Raw genomic sequence first — 17,696 nt, forward strand, 5'->3', positions numbered from 1 at the left:
CTTATGGTGACCTAATTTCAACTCCGTACATGGATATGCACGTGCACTACGTGCTGTCATTAAAATATCAATTATTTTAATCATTTACTTATTAATAAATGGACATTCATTTATTAATAATTTTAAGTAGTATTTTTCTGTCATATATGCAATAGTAGAATAATTTGGGGGAACTCTGCCCTTGTCTAAAAAAACAGTATTCCTATTTCAATAGGCCTCAAACAAAGAGATGCAATTTAACCTTAAGTTAACTGTTTATACCAATAGTTATCAAAAAAGCCCAAGTTTACTTGTTTTAAATAAAAATTCAAATATGCTAGCCACAAGCAAAAACAGAATATGGCTCTAATACTACTAGTAAAACATCCATAATCACAAAGTCCCTTAAAACCTGAAGCAACAAATGCCAACCATTCCCATGGTAAAAGGAACGGCGGCCCAAGCTCATGGTGAAGCCGGAGGAGAAAAAAGCCAAGAACCGCTCTCAAGTCCCACGTACGGTAGGTAAAAGGCTGCACTGGCAGCAAGAAAATGACAGTAAGGGTAAGAGACAAGATCAGGAGAACAAAATACTTTCTTCAGATTAGAAGTATAGGCAGTGTAACAACTGGATGTTTTGGGGTTGTTTTTTTTTTACAGTTTAAAAGGAGAGTGAATTTATTGGAGACAGAGAATGGGCTCCGCCACAGACAGAGCAGCCGACAGCGGAATACTTTTCATGATGATCCAGAGGCATCAGGAAGGCCTGCCCTATGTTTAACAATGCTGTGTAAGAAAAACATGTGTATTTCATGGACTCTTAAGTCCTGGGCTTTAAAAGGCCTTACAAATCCAGTGCATAGTTAAGTAGCTTTCCCAAGAATATGCAGCAGTGGAGACAAAAGTAGAACTCATTTATCAGAAAGCAATCAAAAAGTTAAAAATTCCAAAATGACCTTAAAAGGTCTTTCAGCCATTAATGGAGTAATTTCATCTATAATTACCTTAAATAGTAAAACAAATTTCTTATAGTCACTTATTTAATATTCAAATGAATGGCAATCTTTCAATAATAAAAGCTATGTAAAATAAGTACTATGGAGAAAAGGAGGTCAACATGAACAGCTAATCTTTTGCAAAACCTATTTTTAAGTCAACTTTTCAAATCAGTTCCCGTTTTACCTTGTTGGGCAATATCATGGTAGAGACGCTCTACTCTAGAATTGTTCCGAAGAAGGTCCAAACACTGTCTGTACGACTCCCACAGGAACTTGACCCATGGAGTTAAAAGTAACCTGTCGGTACGATCCTGAGTGTCTTCACCACTGACAGCGCTTAGGAGGACACTGCAAAAACAAAAAATGTCAAAAACACTTTTAGACACGGTTTCCTACTTTGCCATATGGCTAAAACACCAAAACCAGATGATGATTATAAAATAGTGTAAATTCTTCCTACAACTTCGGACACATGTAAGCTGTCACGCTTATTGTCCGCGTACCTGAATTCCCAATCTACAGTACAACCACTGAAATTAGTGTACGCCCCATCTGCAGGTTGTCATTTTCCACTTGTATGAATTTTGAATAACATGACTTTTTGGTTATTATACATTTAAAATTTCAAAGGTAAGCAGTATTTCTAATAAACATCTACTTCAAATAAGAATGGGAGACACATGTAAAGAAAAACACTGAGAAAAGATTATCAGCAGTTTTACCCACATACCTCTCAGGAGTTTGAATATTATCCAGATCCTCTATGTCTAAGACCATCTGCTGGGATTCTTCTTTAGCAGCTTCAGTTTTTTCCTCTGCCAATTTCAAATATGCCCTGACCACATCTTCTAGAGACTTGATGTTCACCTAACCCCCCCAAAAAAGGAACTTAAAACATGTCCCAACAGACAATAAAATATTTTAAAAGCAAATTTTATGATACAACATACATTAACTTTGAAAGGTAAACTAGCCCTGGCTGTGCTGCTCGGTGGATTGAGTGCCATCCTGCAAACCAAAGGGTCACTGGTTCGATTCCCAGTCAGGGCATATGCCTGGGTTGCAGGCCAGGTCCCCAATTCGGGGGTGTGTGAGAAGCAACCAATCGATGTTTCTCTCCCTTTCTTTCTCCCTCCGTTCCCCCTGTCTAAAAGTGAATAAATAAAATCTTTTTTTAAAAATCCATTTATGCTTGCTCACTTTACAATCTAACTCATAAAGAGAAAAAAATGAAAATATATCTATGTAGTTATGACTTTCAGATATGTCTGTGGACTAACAAAAATTAATACAGCAAAAACAGAATGATTAAAAGTAATTATAATCTCTTTCTCTGGGCATCTTTAGTGGTTGACACAAAGGAGATGAAGTATGATTTACTTCAGTTAAGGTTAAAAGTTAGAGCAAACTTTTTAGTCAAAGCAGTTAATTCTCCAATATAGTATTTAAATTGAAGCAGAGCCCTGGCTGGTGTGGCTCAGTAGACTGAGCGACAGCCTGCGAACCAAAGGGTCGCCAGTTCAATTCCCAGTCAGGGCACATGCCTGGGTGGCGGTCCAAATCCCCAGTAGAGGGCGTGCAAGAGGCAAGCACACATCGATGTTTCTCTCCCTCTCTTTCTCCCTCCCTTCCTCACTCTCTAAAAATAAATAAATTTTTCTTTAAGAAGTAAACTCAAAATTACTAAAAAGCACTTATCAGACATTAAACCCAGCTCTGTTCATACCTGTTGACATATGTTCTTATACTGGTATAATCCTTCTTTAGCCAAATGGCTCTTGCGAAGATCGACACACAGTTCCAAGTATTTCAACATGATTGGCTCGTGTATTTTTTGCCATGTTCTATGTTTCTTACTTTTCATAACATCATAAAGAACGTCCAAAGCAGGCTGCTTTTTGCCAACCTCAAGAAATTCTGGAAAAGTCAAGAGAATTCAAATCAGTGATATATACTATACAAAGTCTCAATCTTGCTTTTTAAATAGTCTATTTTAATTTCTGAACTCATTACCATCTCTTTTTAGGTCACGTTTATTTTTGACTTCTAAAGCGATGCCAAAATTATCCAAGGTAAAACCGAAAACCTGGCAACATCTCAAGTTCTGGTCTACAGGTAAAGCTAGATTTGTTCAATTCCAAGTGATTTTAAAGTTCCAGAAGCTGAGGTCATGAGGGGAAAAACATTCCCCACAAATGAAGTATGACTGTAGTCACCAGTGCTCTGGCTGATGTAATTTTTCTCTAGTTCATCGTAAGACTTGCAGAAAAATGTATTAGAATGACGTTCCTTTAAGACCCACTGCCTATTTTTGTCAGTCTAATTCTGGGCTCTCTATTCTGACTGTTCTACATTGATCCATGTGTCTAGTCTCTTGCTAATACTTCAGTCTTGATGTCTGTAAAAGAACACATGGTAAACTCTTGAAGCCACTTGGTGTGAGTGTTCTAACATTGTTCTTCGACGTCATGTTGGCTACAGTAGGTCTTCTGCCTTTCCATATAAACTTTAGAATTAGTTTCTAAATACCTACAAGATAGCTCACTGGGACTTTCAATTGTGATATTCTTATACTTTAAGTTTGGAAGAACCAACAACTTAACAAAATTTAGTCTTCCGACACATGAGCACAGAGTATCTCTTTACTTATCCCAGTCTAAACATGAGAAAATATTAAGACAAATCCCAACTAAGGGACATTCTATAAAAAATAAAATTCCCTCAAAGGAAAGTCTAAACAACTATAAGAACCAGTAAGTAGCCTAAAGACACAGGACAACTTAGTGTGATGCATCCTGAATGAGATCCTGAAATACAAGAAGGACATTAGGGAAAGCTAAGGAAATATGAATGAAATATGGCCTTTGGTTAATAATAATGTACCAGTATTTATTCATTAATAGTGACAAATGTACCATCATTCTGATAAAAGATACTAATAGGGGAAAACGTGTGGTGTATATGGGAATGCTATACTATCTTTGTAATAATTCTATAAATCTCAAAATTAAAAACTGGGAAAAACATTTTAGAATATAGAGCAAAGAAACTTATATTCTTGAATTTACCACCACTTAAACCTGAAGGGATTCTGTATGTGGCAATATTTCAAAATCCAGTTCTAATGTCGTGTTTTATGTATATTGCTCATTTTGAAATTTGGTCAAAAGCAAAGGCTCCTCTATCACATTATTGCTCACTAAAGTTTAAATTTATCTTTTTTTTTTCCTCAATTTTGGCTTTCCTTTGCACAAACCCTCAATAAACTGGACGGAAAGGTTATTTAACGTAAGTCATCTGGTTATGTTCAACTTAAAATTCAGTAATTGCCAGATTTTGCCCTGGCTGGTGTGGCTCAGTGGATTGAGTGCTGGCCTGAGAACCAAGGGGTACTGGTTCGATTCCCACGCAGAGCACATGCCTGGATTGCAGGTACACAAAAGGGAACCAAGCACTGATGTTTCTCTCCCTCTCTTTCTCTCTCCCTTCCCTTTTCTAAAAAATAAATGAAATCTTAAAAGAAAAATTGCCACATTTCAGACAGAAACTTTTCACTGAACACTTGAAAAATAAAACTAAAACACTAGTTTACACTACTAAAAAAATATCTGAAACCACAACATCTCCATTCTTTTTAAATCGTTTATCTTTCTCCTTAAAATAAAACTTTGTGCCCTGACCAATGTCGCTCAGTTGGTTGGGCACTGTCCTGCAAAGTGAAAAGTGGAAGGTTCGATTCCTGGTCAGGGAACATGCCTGGCTGCAGGTTTGGTCCCCAGCCTGGGCACGTATGAAAGCCAACCAATCAATCTTTCTCTCACATCAGTATTTCCCTCCCTCCTTCCCTCTCGCTCTAAAAAACAAATAAAATCCTTTAAAAAAGTTTTTGACAAAGAATTCTTTAAGAGTTAAACTAACGATGTATATAGCATTATCTACCATGCAAGTTTATGTTAGGCAAAGAATAGGCAAAAAGAGCCCTTATTTGAGAGTTTCACTAGATCTACAGACTTACTAATTCGCTAGTATTTCTTCTTGCACCTTTCAGGAATGTTGATTGTGAACATTCCTCCCCACAGAAAAGCTACAAACAGTATTCTAAGTCTCTAGTATGTTAAAAGGCTTGCAACAGGACAAATCACAACACAACATACTGAAACAAGTATCTTTACATAATATCCTACTTCACCCCATACTATATCAAATCATAGTCTTCATATGTAAATGAATGCAAACCTCTCTTCAATACTTAAGTTAATAAACTCAATATTTATCTTGCCATTGTGAGAGAAAGCCCATTTTCAGTTGTCAATTTTACTACCCCTCTCCCAAATCCTACAAAATGAAACGAAGATGTAAAACAACCAGATACCTTGTTGGAATAATAAATCTTTCCAGTTTTAAGGGGTGGACCTACTTAGTTATTACCGGAGTATGCATATAAGGTTATTCCCTAAAATCCAACAGAACTTGAGGTGTTTTTCACAATTATTTAACAAGAAAACAGTATCTATTAACCAAAAATTGAAAAGCAAATGTTTTTAGTTAAATTTTATCTTTTACATTAGGAATACCAGAACAGACCTGGCTGGTGTGGCTCAGTGGGTTGTGCACCAGCCTGCAAACCTAAAGTTGCTGGTTCAATTCCCAGTCAGGGCACATGCCTGGGTTGCAGACCAGGTCCCCAGTTGGGGGTGTGCGAGAGGACACTGATCAATGTATCTCTATCTCCTACACATTGATGTTTCTCCCCCGCTCCTCTAAAAATAAGTAAAATCTTTTTTTAAAAAGTGAATACCAGAACTGCCCTGACCGGTGTGGTTTAGTTGATTGGGCATCCTTCAGCAAAGCAAAAGGTCACTAGTCCAATTCCCATTCAGGGCACATGCCTGGGGCCTGGGTCAGGGTACATGCCTGGGTTGCAGGCTGGACCCAGTTGGGGCGCACATGAGAAACCATGTTTCTCTCTCGCATCCATGTTTCTTCCCCCCCTCTCTCCCTCCCTTCCCCTCTCTCTAAAAATAAATAAAATCTTTTTTCAAAATCACAAAATCACAATATCAGCACCCAAATAACCTATTTTATCCAATTCCCAATCTTGTATCGAAGATTTAAATCTTATACTAGTAAATATAAGTACTGTCAATATTTTATAACAAAACAGACACAAAGAGGTAAAAGTTGAGAGCTGGCCCCAGCATGACAAAATACTAAATTGTCTAAAAATAACTCACTTTCCCAATCTCTGATTTTTAAATGAGAAAGTATGGTTTATGTCATTCTAAAAAATAAAATGTCTTGTTTCGCAACAGAACTACAAGTATCTCTCACTACCTAAACAGCCAATCAAAATTTATGATTCCAAATCTCATACCATACTACCAACTCTGAAACAAGTTTAAAAAAGCCAAAGAACATGCATTAAAAAATAATTTCTTACAGAACAAACCCCTCCGCTATCGCACACACAGGTGTACGCACACACAACATGGATACCAGCAAAGGGTGTTTTAAAAGAAAAACCAGGACGGGAACAGGTTTCTCGTGACGATCCACAGGTTGCTTTTACCCTGACACAGACAAGGAGGATTTAGATCCTCTGAATGATCTAATGGGGGGGGGGGGGGGGGGGCACAACTGAGGCTAGAAGGAACCGTCACACACTAAAAGCTCTACTGTAATGTTTAAAGAATGCTCCTTTCCAGATTGATATTCGTGAAACAAAAATAAAAATCTGAAATCATAAACTGTATTAGCAGGAGGGTGAACATTCTGAGTTTACCTTTTAGATGCAATGACTGAAACAAGGTATCTGTCTATAAAGGAAAAGTTTAGGCGAACCCTTCAATTTTACTAGTTTGTTTATGCAACAAACCAAGTAGACAGACTATAATGTTAACACAATTTTGTGGGCTTAATAACAACTTTATTGTTAAATCCTGGGTGTAGTTTAATTAAGAAGCTATTATAGGGTTAGGAGGAGCTAACTTGGCACTACTAACAACATAATCTGGGAAAAGGGCTTTTCCCAAGTGATGCCTGGGTACGAATTTTTTGCCTTTAACTGCTGAGCCAAGCTCTCATCTTCCAGAGTGCTGAACTGTTTCCAGAAACAACTGCCCTGATATACAGACTCAGGATGACCTAAAGGACTATTCTACTTAAATGTATTCACATTTTACTGAGACAATGCAATGGTTTAGGTCTAAACGTGTTTGAGGTTACAAATGTCACAGATAAAACACTTATTCAGATAAAATGAGATTATTTCCTCTGAATGAAATGTGCTTTTATTACCCTATTTAGTTTTGCAATGAGTGCCATATGACGTCCACATTCTGCTCACCCTGATACTTGGTGTGAAGAGACCTCTTATTCAAAAGATCAAAAGCACAGAAATGACTACCTGAGTGGTAAGGCATCATCTCCACCACAAAAAAACACCTGTCCTACACCTTAAAATGGCTGCAAAGAGTCAACACAGCCTTTTTTGAAAAGGACAGAAAAAAACCCACTCTGCCCACCCAAGCAGCATCCCCTTCTCATCTTGCCTACTTTAAGATGCTTTCCCCACCTTCCCCTTTATGAATCAAATCAATTCCAACTTCAGAAATGTGGGGGGGAAAGTTTTAAGATTTGTTACACATCATGTATCTCTACTACATTTCAGAAGTTACTGAAATACTAAGTTCACGTGAAGATTCAGAAGGGAGGAGTGACAAAGGAAACAAGGCCTGAACACATCAAATGTGTAGTATTTAGGCCATGGAGATTACAGTGCTTCGGCCCATCAGAATGGGGGGTGGGGGGAATGCCTGTTGGTAAAAGCATCCAAATAACTTTAAAACAGATCCACAATAGCAAATCCAATAGTAATTTTACCCAAGGTATTTAACATAATCCTAAATTGCTAAACTTTAAGTTTGCTACAATTATTTTTTATGTGGTAGTGATACATTTCCATCTGTTGTCTTTCCTAGAAACTTAAACTTCTCCCATTCTAACCATTAGATGGCTGGTTAGAATGAGTAGTGATCAGACCTTAAATTGTAGTTTTAACTGTTTTTTAAAACAATTACTGTATTCCATAGAATGTAGAATTACCTTATTTCAGACTGTTAACCCTCCCCCAAAATTGTTACTTTTAGTTAATATAATAAGCATGTGACAAACAGATTTCGGGCCCTGACACATTATCAGTAGTATCAATTTTGTCATGACTGACACTGACTTTTCACTAGAGGAATCTTCAAACCAGCTTACAAATATGATACTGTAACACACACGGTATATCCATCTACAACATGGAGCAGACCCAAAACATGTCTGGGAGGAGGCTGTAAATAAGGGCTTTGGACGGCCTAACGCAGTTAGTCTGGGGATGCGGGCACCCTAAACAAGAAAGTTTTTAAAGACCAGAGATATGCCTAATACATTTGCACCCCTTTAATGTCAACGTAATAAATGCCTACTGAACACAGGCACAAGTTTTCCCGAGAGGGCCCGCGGCTTAAGTGCACATGTGGAAGTAGAAATGGCAGGCGGTAACGCTGTGGACTCATCTGGAAGTCAAGAGACCTCACAGTTTTATTCCCTGGATCAACGACTAGCTCCCCAAGTGACCTTGGGCAAACCATGCTCTCTCCCTAGGCCTCAGTTTCGTTATCTTTAAGAGAAAACTTTTAAGCCTCCCTCCTACAGTGTTAACTCTGTTCCAACTTCCTGTGATTCCGAACACGCTTTTCGGCTGCCAATAATCAATGCCAGAAAAAAACTGAAAACAGGTTAAATGGGTCAGAGTCCCCGAAGCAGAGATACAGTGGCTAGAGGAAGGGTAAAAGTGGACCCTGACCCAGCAAAGAACCGCGCTAGATTTAAGGGGCGGAGGGGACCGTGGGAGGGCCGGAGGTGGGACTGCCCGGCTCCCGGCCCCGGCGGGAGGTGGAGTCGAGGTTCTCGCGTGCATTGTCCCCGGGAGGGAGCCATGTTCTTCCTCCCCGGCACTCCCAGATGGCGGCCCGGGGCGCGGGGCCTAAGCACACGGAAGGCCCATGGCCACAAGAGCCAGGCGGAGGAAGACAGGGTGGACAAGCACCAGCCCGAGTAGCCCAGTCTCCCGGGCCGCGGCCCCCAAGACGCAGCAGACAGCGGCGGGGGGAAGGCTGAGCCCCCAGGGCGACGGTTCCTGTCCCCGGTCGGTTGGAGCGATTAGGGAAACCATGCCCAACCACGGGCTGGGACGTCGGCGGGCAGGCCGCATCAACCCCCTCTCCGGCCGCGCCGCAGTCAGGCAGCGGAGCAACGAGAAGCAGGCCCCGGACCCTCGACCTCTGAGGCCTCGGCCGCCCCAGCCCGGTGCGCCCCGCGCTCCTACTCACCGTTGGCGCGTTTGAGGGCATTTTCCGGCCTCTGAAAATAGGCCGGCATTTTGGCGGCAGGGTCGGCTCACACGGAGTCAGTGAACTCTTAGTGGCCCGGGGCGGGAGAGGAGACGAAGGGGAACCAGCGCGAGGTTCCACGCGCCTCGCTAGCAGTGGCCCGCGCCCAGCTAGCCGGAGATGGAAAGGAGGGAGCCACGTGACGCCCGCACGGCGGCGTCGCCGCCGCCGCCAAAGCCCCGGATGTAGGGCGGTCCTCCGCCTGCGCACCGCCCTCCTTCCGCGCGCAGGCGCCCTGGGGTTTACGCGCGTCGGCTGACGTGGCGGCGGCAGGCGTCCTCGCTGCTGGGTTCAGGGCCTCTAGGAACTCCGAGGTTAAACGTTAGGGAGGCGATTCTCAGGGCTCTCGCTCCTCGAGCGAGACGCGGGGTGGGAAAGGTGAGATTTGGGGCAGAGCTTCTGTTTGGCCGGGAGACAGGCGTCTGCACAGATTCATTTTTACTGTGATTTGTGCGGAGTCATGCGAAGTTACAATCGGGTCCCAACCTCCTAGGGAATGGCCCGTCTCGGAGTGGAAAGGGGGAATTCATCCGTTTAACGGAAATGCGTGGGGCAGGTGTCTTGAGGTCAGCGCTGCGCACCGCTGGAACAAGTGGTGGCCTGTCACACCACGGACTAGCTTGGGGAGGAGGGAAGCAGCAGATAACCAGACAAACGAGCAAACTTATTTCATATCCGGGTAACATTTAAAAGCTGGTGGCACAGACGTTGCCCGAGGAATGGGAACACTCCGGCAAGGCGAGACTTTGAAGATGGGGACAGAGTAGTGACAGAGCAATCCGGCAGAAGGCAGAAGCCCCGCCGCAGCGGGACGGACCTGCCTGTTTGAAGATACATGGCGTGTTGTCGCATGTACACTCAGCACACAGCACAAACCTAAGAAACATGAGCGTTAGTGAAAAGAGCATCAATTTATAATAGACCCTTTGCTGCAGTCTTTATTATCGATCAATACTCCTAATGTCCAAACATTAACTACTTATACCTAGAATTTGGAAGTCTTTTAAACCAAACCTAATTACTCAAGCCCTTGATATGAAATTTAAGAGTTCAGAAGAAGAATTCAGAAAGCATCAGTGGAATACATCGTTGCAACTTTATTACATATTTTGTCATAATGAGGGGTATATGTGAATTAATGATGGTACTATGTTAACGAACGAAGAAACTACAGTACATAAAAAGCATTCCCCCTCATTTTTTCTGGCTCAGCAAAGAGGTTTTTTCTATTTAAGTGAATTTATCACTGTAAAGAAAAGTTGGGAAATGCAGACAAAGAATAAATCACAAATTCTAAAAATATATTATTTTGAAATTAAAATTCAGAGAGTTCCTCCTCCGAAATGTTTAAACTAAGTGTCTGAGCTTACTCGCCAAAAACTAAGAGCCAGACAGGGTTGAGCAACAAATACTAAGAAGCTGCAGCAACTGTTTTATGGAGCAAGATCAAGAGACTTGTTTGTGTATATAATAAATTCAAAATTAAAGAGCTACACCTAAGAGTAATTATAGCTTTTAAGTGCTGTGGACAGAAAACTAGTAGGCCATAGAGAGATGTAACAATAAAATAAAAGGAAACTTGTCCTAAATAGAAGAAAAACTTTCCAAACATTCTTAACTTTCCATGATCATATCTGAGTGAAAATGGTAAAATTACCTTATGAATACTCAGTATTTGGTAGACCTAAAACAAGATAAACACTAGAAAATTGTAAGGTAAAATGAAATTCACTCTCTCTATAGCTTTCTTTTCTCTATTTTGAGCTATTTAAAGTATATAAAGCATTTGGTAATATAATGGCCAATGATTGTTAAAGTGCATTCAGTAAAAATAACAAGAGCCTAGTACAGCATTTGTAAATAAGTAAAGATAGAATGTCAATTTCCAGGATAAATTTGCCTGTTAAATCCAACCAACAGGTATTCAGTACCAACTGATAGCCAGAATGTTAGATGCTGGAAATGGATACAAGATGCCTGCCTTCAAGGACCTGATGATTCACTGGTGCAGCAGGGACAAGACAGGATCTACTTCTTTGGGCCAAGAGAAAAGCATCATGACTTGCTGTGGATTAGTGCTCACTTAGTAGAAAACAAGCACCCTGAGTAGGTTAGAAGCCACTTTAGGAAATGGTAGAAGGAAGTGATCAGGCTGACGAAGGATTTTCCTAATGAAGCTACTTTTGTACTACATATGACTGGATAATTTCTTTATTTCAATGTTTTGAGGGGTTTTTTTCTGGCTTGAGTGGAATAAATAAGATTCTCAAAAAAAAAACAGTTAAGGACACAACAGACATATTACCTTATACATATTTGCAACATGGATATCTTATAGCTTTAAAACAGGTGCTATGTTTTACAGTTCACAACTGATGAGTGTAAGTTTCAGAGAGGTAAACTAAGGTTCACGGATGCATTCAACACGCCAGTATCAAGGTGCATACCATGGGCCAGACACGGGAAGTGAGCACCCATCGGCACGTAGCAGTGGACAGGACAGGCGTTGTGGATCTCTTGCTAGAGAGAGAAAGAGTTCAAACACTTTCCAGAAGCTCCGTGAAGACAGACACCACTCCCACCTGGGCCCCCCACGTCTCTCCAGCCCATCTCTCACCACATTCAATGTCTTCCAGTGCCCTAAACAGCTCACTCCCCCACCCCCAACCTGAGGTTTAGCTCAAGGCTGCATAAACACGGGGCAGGCCAAATGTGGCCCGCAGGTCATGGTTTGCTGACCCTCACCGTAGACCTAGTCACACCAGCTATCTCAGTTCCCATATCTTGATTCCAAGTATCTCATTTTCTGCCTACTACCTCTTGAAGTTAACCCCATTGCCCTCCAAGTCTAACAGCCCTGCTGCCTGATGGGGCCCCACAATCCATCCGGCAATCCTACTGTCTTTTCACCGCTCCTCACCCCTGTGTGCTCTGTTTCCTCCATACCCAGCTTGGGTTCCATCATACAGGTCTTTTCTTGCTTGGCTCTGCCTTTGTTCTACCTAAGCCCTGGGCAGTCCAGCCCTCCACCTACTCCGTGCCAGCAGCTTGACAGGAGCGGGATGAAATTCACAACCCTGTTGACAAGTGAGTGCCACTTCACATTCCGGCCACCAACCTCAACAAGCCCCCTGATGCTCTTCGGTCATCCTATACAGTTCCATGGGCTACATCTCCATTCTCCCAGATGATGATATCACACTCTTTCCTCTCTCCAATCCTCTGCCCTCAGCCAATGGCCTCATTTTCTGTAGGACTGCCAACAGTAGTAGAGCGGTCTTCCAATCAGAAGGGAATTCTGGTGCTCCACCACCTACCCACCCACCTGCACCTGAGCTCATGCAACCTGCCTTACTTCCTGTTACTCTTCAGTCAGGGCTCTGATCTAAACCCAGCCCCTGTACACTAGCGCATCGGACCCCCCTCCACTCTCACGCAGGGCTGATCACGCTGTCCTCCCTGAAGCACTTTCGTCACTTGGCTTCCAGACTCACTCTTTCCTGATTTTCTTCCCCGCTCTCTGACTACTCCCTGACCTCCTTTGCTGATGTCTCCTCATCACTCTGACCTCTATGATTGACAGATCCCAGGGCCCAGCCCCTGGGCCTCTTCCCTCCTCTAGCTCCATTCATCTCCTGGTTCTGGCTCATGGCTTCAGATACCGTCTCTATGCTTTTTAAGTTACAAAACTGTGTCACCAGCACTTGGCCTCTTTCTTGAAAGCCAGTCTCACACCCAGGTGCCTATTTAACACATCCACTAAGTGTTTGACATACAGCATAACCCCACCTGCCCCAAACCAGACTCCTGGTGGCTTCTGCATCCACCCTGCTCCTCCCGTCATCTTCCCCGTGTAAGATAATGGCAACCTTGTTCCTATGGTTGCTCCAGCCAGAAATACTGGAGACATCCTTGACTCTTTTTGTCACATCCCCACATCCAACCCAATCCTTCAACAAATCCTGTATCTACCACCTGTCACCCTCTTGGATCACAGCTCTTACACTCTGACCCCAGTCACCCTCATTTCTTGTCTGGAGTGTATAGTAACCTTCTAACTTGTCTTTCTGTTTCCCCTTGCTTTCCTTCTCTTTACTCTCCACATAGCAAGCAGGGGAACCTCTCAGAACCAAAGTGAGATGGTCATGTCAGTCCCCTGGTCAAGACCCCCTGTGGCTCCCCAGCTCATGCAGTCACAGGCAAAGTCCTTCTGATGGCCAGCAAGGCCCTGCACAACTCCCCTTCCCTCCCCTTGTCCCTCCCATGTCACACCAGTATCCCTTCTCAATGACGTCTGCCCTCGCTCGACTCTTCAATGCAATAACCACTTACCTTCCTCCCATACTTTCAAACACCTTCTCTTTATTTTCCTCCATAGCCTTTAGTTGCTTATTACCAGATGATTACCAATGTATTTTAAGAGGTTATGCCTTTACTGTCTACCCCTCTAGACAATAATAAGCTTGATGAGGGCATGGATTTGTGTCTGTTTTGTTTAACTGCACTATCTCTGGTATCTATAACTGGTTAAAGCAAGCCTCCTCTATTGTAATCACCCACCTGCCTGTTGGTCTCTACAATGACCCTAGAAGTCCCTTGAAAGTAATGACTAGGACAGTTCATCTTCGTGTATGGACAGCACCTGGCACATGATCAACACCCAGAAGGTGTTTTGTTTTCTCTTTTCAGTGTATGTATCAGAGCATCTTGATGGTTCCAACTGCATGATGATAAGTAACGAGGTCCGAAACCTCACGGCCTTGAATTCTTAACCATGTGGGTAAGTGTCCAACTGGGGTTGGAAATCTTTTCGACAGTAGCAACCCAAGGGCAGACGTGGGGTGCGCTGTTCCTGTGGCAGGCAGTTCTCATGGAATTTTTAAGTTCTGCAAATTTAAAGCAGGCAGTTGGAATGCAAATTCAACTCAGTATGTTTTTTATCAGAAATATGTCCCAGTGGTATTTGTACACATACATACACTCGTGAGTCTTCACCCATTCATATTTGCCAGACTCCAGGAGAAGGCTGAGGGGAAGTTAGAAGCATGTTTGTGGGAACTGGAGCACATACTTAGACATGCCATCGTTGGCATGCCCTGAAGCCCAGCTCCTGCTTGGGCACTGAGGAGGTCAAGCCCAAAGCTGCACAAGCCAACTAGGGCCAGGAAAACAGAGTGAGTAAGGCACTGTGCATAGTGGTTTTGGGTGTGGCTTGGAAATAGGCTTCTCTGTTAAATATGCAAAACACGATTAGAAGGAACCCTGTGACCACAGGGTGTGGCTTTCATCTTGGGTTTGTGAATATTAGACAGTCTTTACTTGGACCCTTTGATTGTGTTATCTTCTCATGGAGCAACTAAAATGGCACCTCCTCAGAGATTTCCTCCCGCTTTCTTGACCACCCAATTTAACCCAAACCCCATTCTGTTAATTCTCAGCGGAGTTCTCATTGCTGATAGTTTTCTTTGTTGCCTTGGTTACTGTCTGTCTCACCTCACTAGACGGTAAGCTTTAAGCGACCAAGTGTGTCTTGCTCACCGTTGTATCTCCAACTCCTAGAACTGTGCCTGGCACAGAAATATGTGATGTGTGAATAAATAAAGGAATGGACACTGTTGTAGGCGAATTCTAAGATGCTCCCAGGACTCCAACTCTCTGATGTACATGCCCTGTATAAAACCTGGGACAGTAAATATGATGGGTCATTATTCCTATGATTAGGCTATGTTATGTGTTCCAATGGACTTGAAGAAGGGTAGATTACCTGGGTTGGTCTGACCAATCTCATGAGCCCTAAAAATCTCTTTAAAGCATTCAGAGAGATTCAAAGCATGAGAGGGAATATGGAGGGAACTGCATGGCAAGGAGCTGCAGGCAACTTCTAGAAGCAGAGAGCAGTCCCCTGGCCGACAGCCAGCCAGTGAACAGAGGCCTCAGTCCTACAGTTGCAAGGAACTGAATTCCATCAGCAGCTTGTATGAGTTCAGAGTAAATTCTTCCCCAGAGCCTCCAGAAAGGAATACAGCCTGACCAACACCAGGACTTCAGCCCGGCAAGACCCTGATTGGAGAACCCCACCACACCGCACCTGGACTTAGAATCTACAGCACTGTGAGTTATTAGCTCCTCACATTGTCACAATTTAATGTTTCAAATTGCCACTAGGTGTGCGGTAATCTGTTACACAGCAATAGAAAACTAATACAGAGACCTTCATGGTTTTCTCTATATTAGCACAGAGAAAGAAGAATGAAACGTGGATGGAGGCTAAAATTCTAAAGCGATCTTGCCTTGCATGAAATGAAAAGCACAGCTCAGGAAGGAAAAGAACCAACCATGCAAACCGGTACAGATTTAGACAGTTGGAGCCGAAGCCCCACAGGAGGAGTCAGAGGCAGGTCCACATTGGTGTTTTAGCACACAGGGGTATGCTTTCTTTCCTAGAGAACTAGGATCACAAACACGACTCAGCTCATCCTGTAGGCGGGCCGGACTTGGGGGCTGACATGGCTTCAAACCCCAGCATTGCCACTGACTAGCACTATGACATTAGGAAAGTAATTTCTCTGAGCCTCAGTTTTATCATCTGTGAAATAGGCATGGTGAGTTTGTTTGAGGCTTAAATGAGATACTACCTGTAGCATTCAGCACGATTTCTGACACAAGCTCTGTGGAGATCATTTTCACGTATATAAATAGAAGGGGGACAGGCCCTGGCTGGTGTAGCTGAGCGCGGGCCTGTGAAGCAAAGGGTCGCCAGTTCAATTCCCAATCAGGGCACATGCCTGGGTTGCAGGTCAGGTCCCCCAGTAGGGGGACACATAAGAGGCAACCATGCCTGATATTTCTATCCCTCTCTTTCTACCTCCCTTTCCTTCTCTCTAAAAATAAATAAATAAATAGAAGAGGAGCAAAATCAATGCATGGAATAGTCACAGCCTCTTTCCGCTACTACAATGTTGTAATATTGACCAGTGAGCATTCTTCATTCCTGCCTTCCCCCGCTTCCCACGTTATTAGGTACATGGGGTGACGAGTTGCAGGGACACCTGGAGAAGTGGGGTAGACAATTCAGATAAGGAAGGGCTGAGATAAAAGAGGGAGAACAGAGGGCCTAGGAAAAAGATAATGGGGAAGAAAAGGAAAGAGGAGAGAAGTTGGCAACGGAGAAAATTATTTAAATGTAAGGAGAGTGAAGAGAGATTTCAGAGCCTGTGCTGAATGAATGAGAGACAGTTGCAATATGGAGGGAGCCCATACTGATAGACATGAAGATTGAATATGTAAATAAATGGGAAAGAATAGAGAAATTTCCCATGGAGAAAAATTCTAAATAATTCAGGTAGACGCTTTGCGCTTAAGGAGGTGGAAATAACTCTCCACTCCCAGACCGTGGGCTGTGCATGGTGACTTCTGTGCGAAGATGACAGCATAAAGCTGGGGGCGGGGGAGTGACTCTCCGGGAGAGAAACCCAGCAAACACCACCTCAGCGGGGTGAGCAGGGTTATCTATCACCTTGATGGACCCGGCTACGACAGGAGATGGATGACACTTGACCCCTGTGGTCTTTCTCTCCAAAGGGCACAGCCCAATCTAATCATGAGGAAATCGTCAGATGATCCTCATTGAAGGGCAATCTTCAAAATACCTGATGAGCACTCCCCCAAACCGCCATGGTTATCAAAAACAATGAAAGCCTGAGAAACTGCGATGGCCAAGAGGAAGTGTTAAATAAATGTAACATGGTATCCTAAACAGGATCTTGAAACAGAAAAAAAAGGACGTTAGGTAAAAACTAAGGAAACCTGGATGCTAAGGAAACCTGGAAACCGAGGATAAAATGTGCATGGACTCTAGTTACTGATGCATCGGTGTTGGCTCATTAGCTGTGACAAAGCTGAGATGGATGTGGGGTGTTCACAACACAGGAAACTGGGTGAGAAGTATTTCACGTTCAGTATTATCTTTGCAACTCTTCTGTAGATCTAAAATTATTCTTTAAAAAAGTTTATCCTGGGCTTTGGCACCAAAAACATATATAAATAAATAATAAAATAAGATTTAAAGTTTAGTTTAAAAATATGAGCGGAAAGGGACTGTAAGGTCTATCACTGTAGGTAATGAATTTTATCCTCTTTAGTGTTCTTTGAAAAATTCAGGTAAGGATCTGAATTTATTTTCATTACATTTTTCTTGCTGAACTGTTTCCTTTATTACAAGACAGTTCCAAAGCCAGGCTTCCTGGGGTTTGGGATCTACTCAAGTTTCCGTGTCGGCACC

General features: G+C 42.8%; 1 protein-coding gene across 3 annotated transcripts in view; it reads right to left on the reverse strand.

Annotated features, from left to right (window-relative positions):
- EIF3A (eukaryotic translation initiation factor 3 subunit A) overlaps nt 1–9,583 on the reverse strand; it is a 37,078-nt gene extending 27,495 nt beyond the window's left edge. For 2 of the 3 annotated variants that reach the window (XM_036027377.1, XM_036027376.1), the window contains exons 1-4: nt 9,356–9,558; nt 2,704–2,894; nt 1,708–1,844; nt 1,162–1,325 (exon numbers count right to left, since the gene is read on the reverse strand). In XM_036027377.1, coding sequence (XP_035883270.1) covers nt 1,162–1,325; nt 1,708–1,844; nt 2,704–2,894; nt 9,356–9,404 — 541 coding nt within the window. In that variant the 5' untranslated portion in view covers nt 9,405–9,558. Of the gene's footprint in view, nt 1–1,161; nt 1,326–1,707; nt 1,845–2,703; nt 2,895–9,355 lie in introns of all 3 variants that reach the window. The other variant, XM_028511494.2, reaches the window with a different exon arrangement.
- Nucleotides 9,584–17,696: the final 8,113 nt, after the last annotated feature.

The sequence above is a fragment of the Phyllostomus discolor genome, chromosome 5, assembly GCF_004126475.2.
Source record: "Phyllostomus discolor isolate MPI-MPIP mPhyDis1 chromosome 5, mPhyDis1.pri.v3, whole genome shotgun sequence".
In the NCBI taxonomy this organism is placed as follows: domain Eukaryota; kingdom Metazoa; phylum Chordata; class Mammalia; order Chiroptera; family Phyllostomidae; genus Phyllostomus; species Phyllostomus discolor.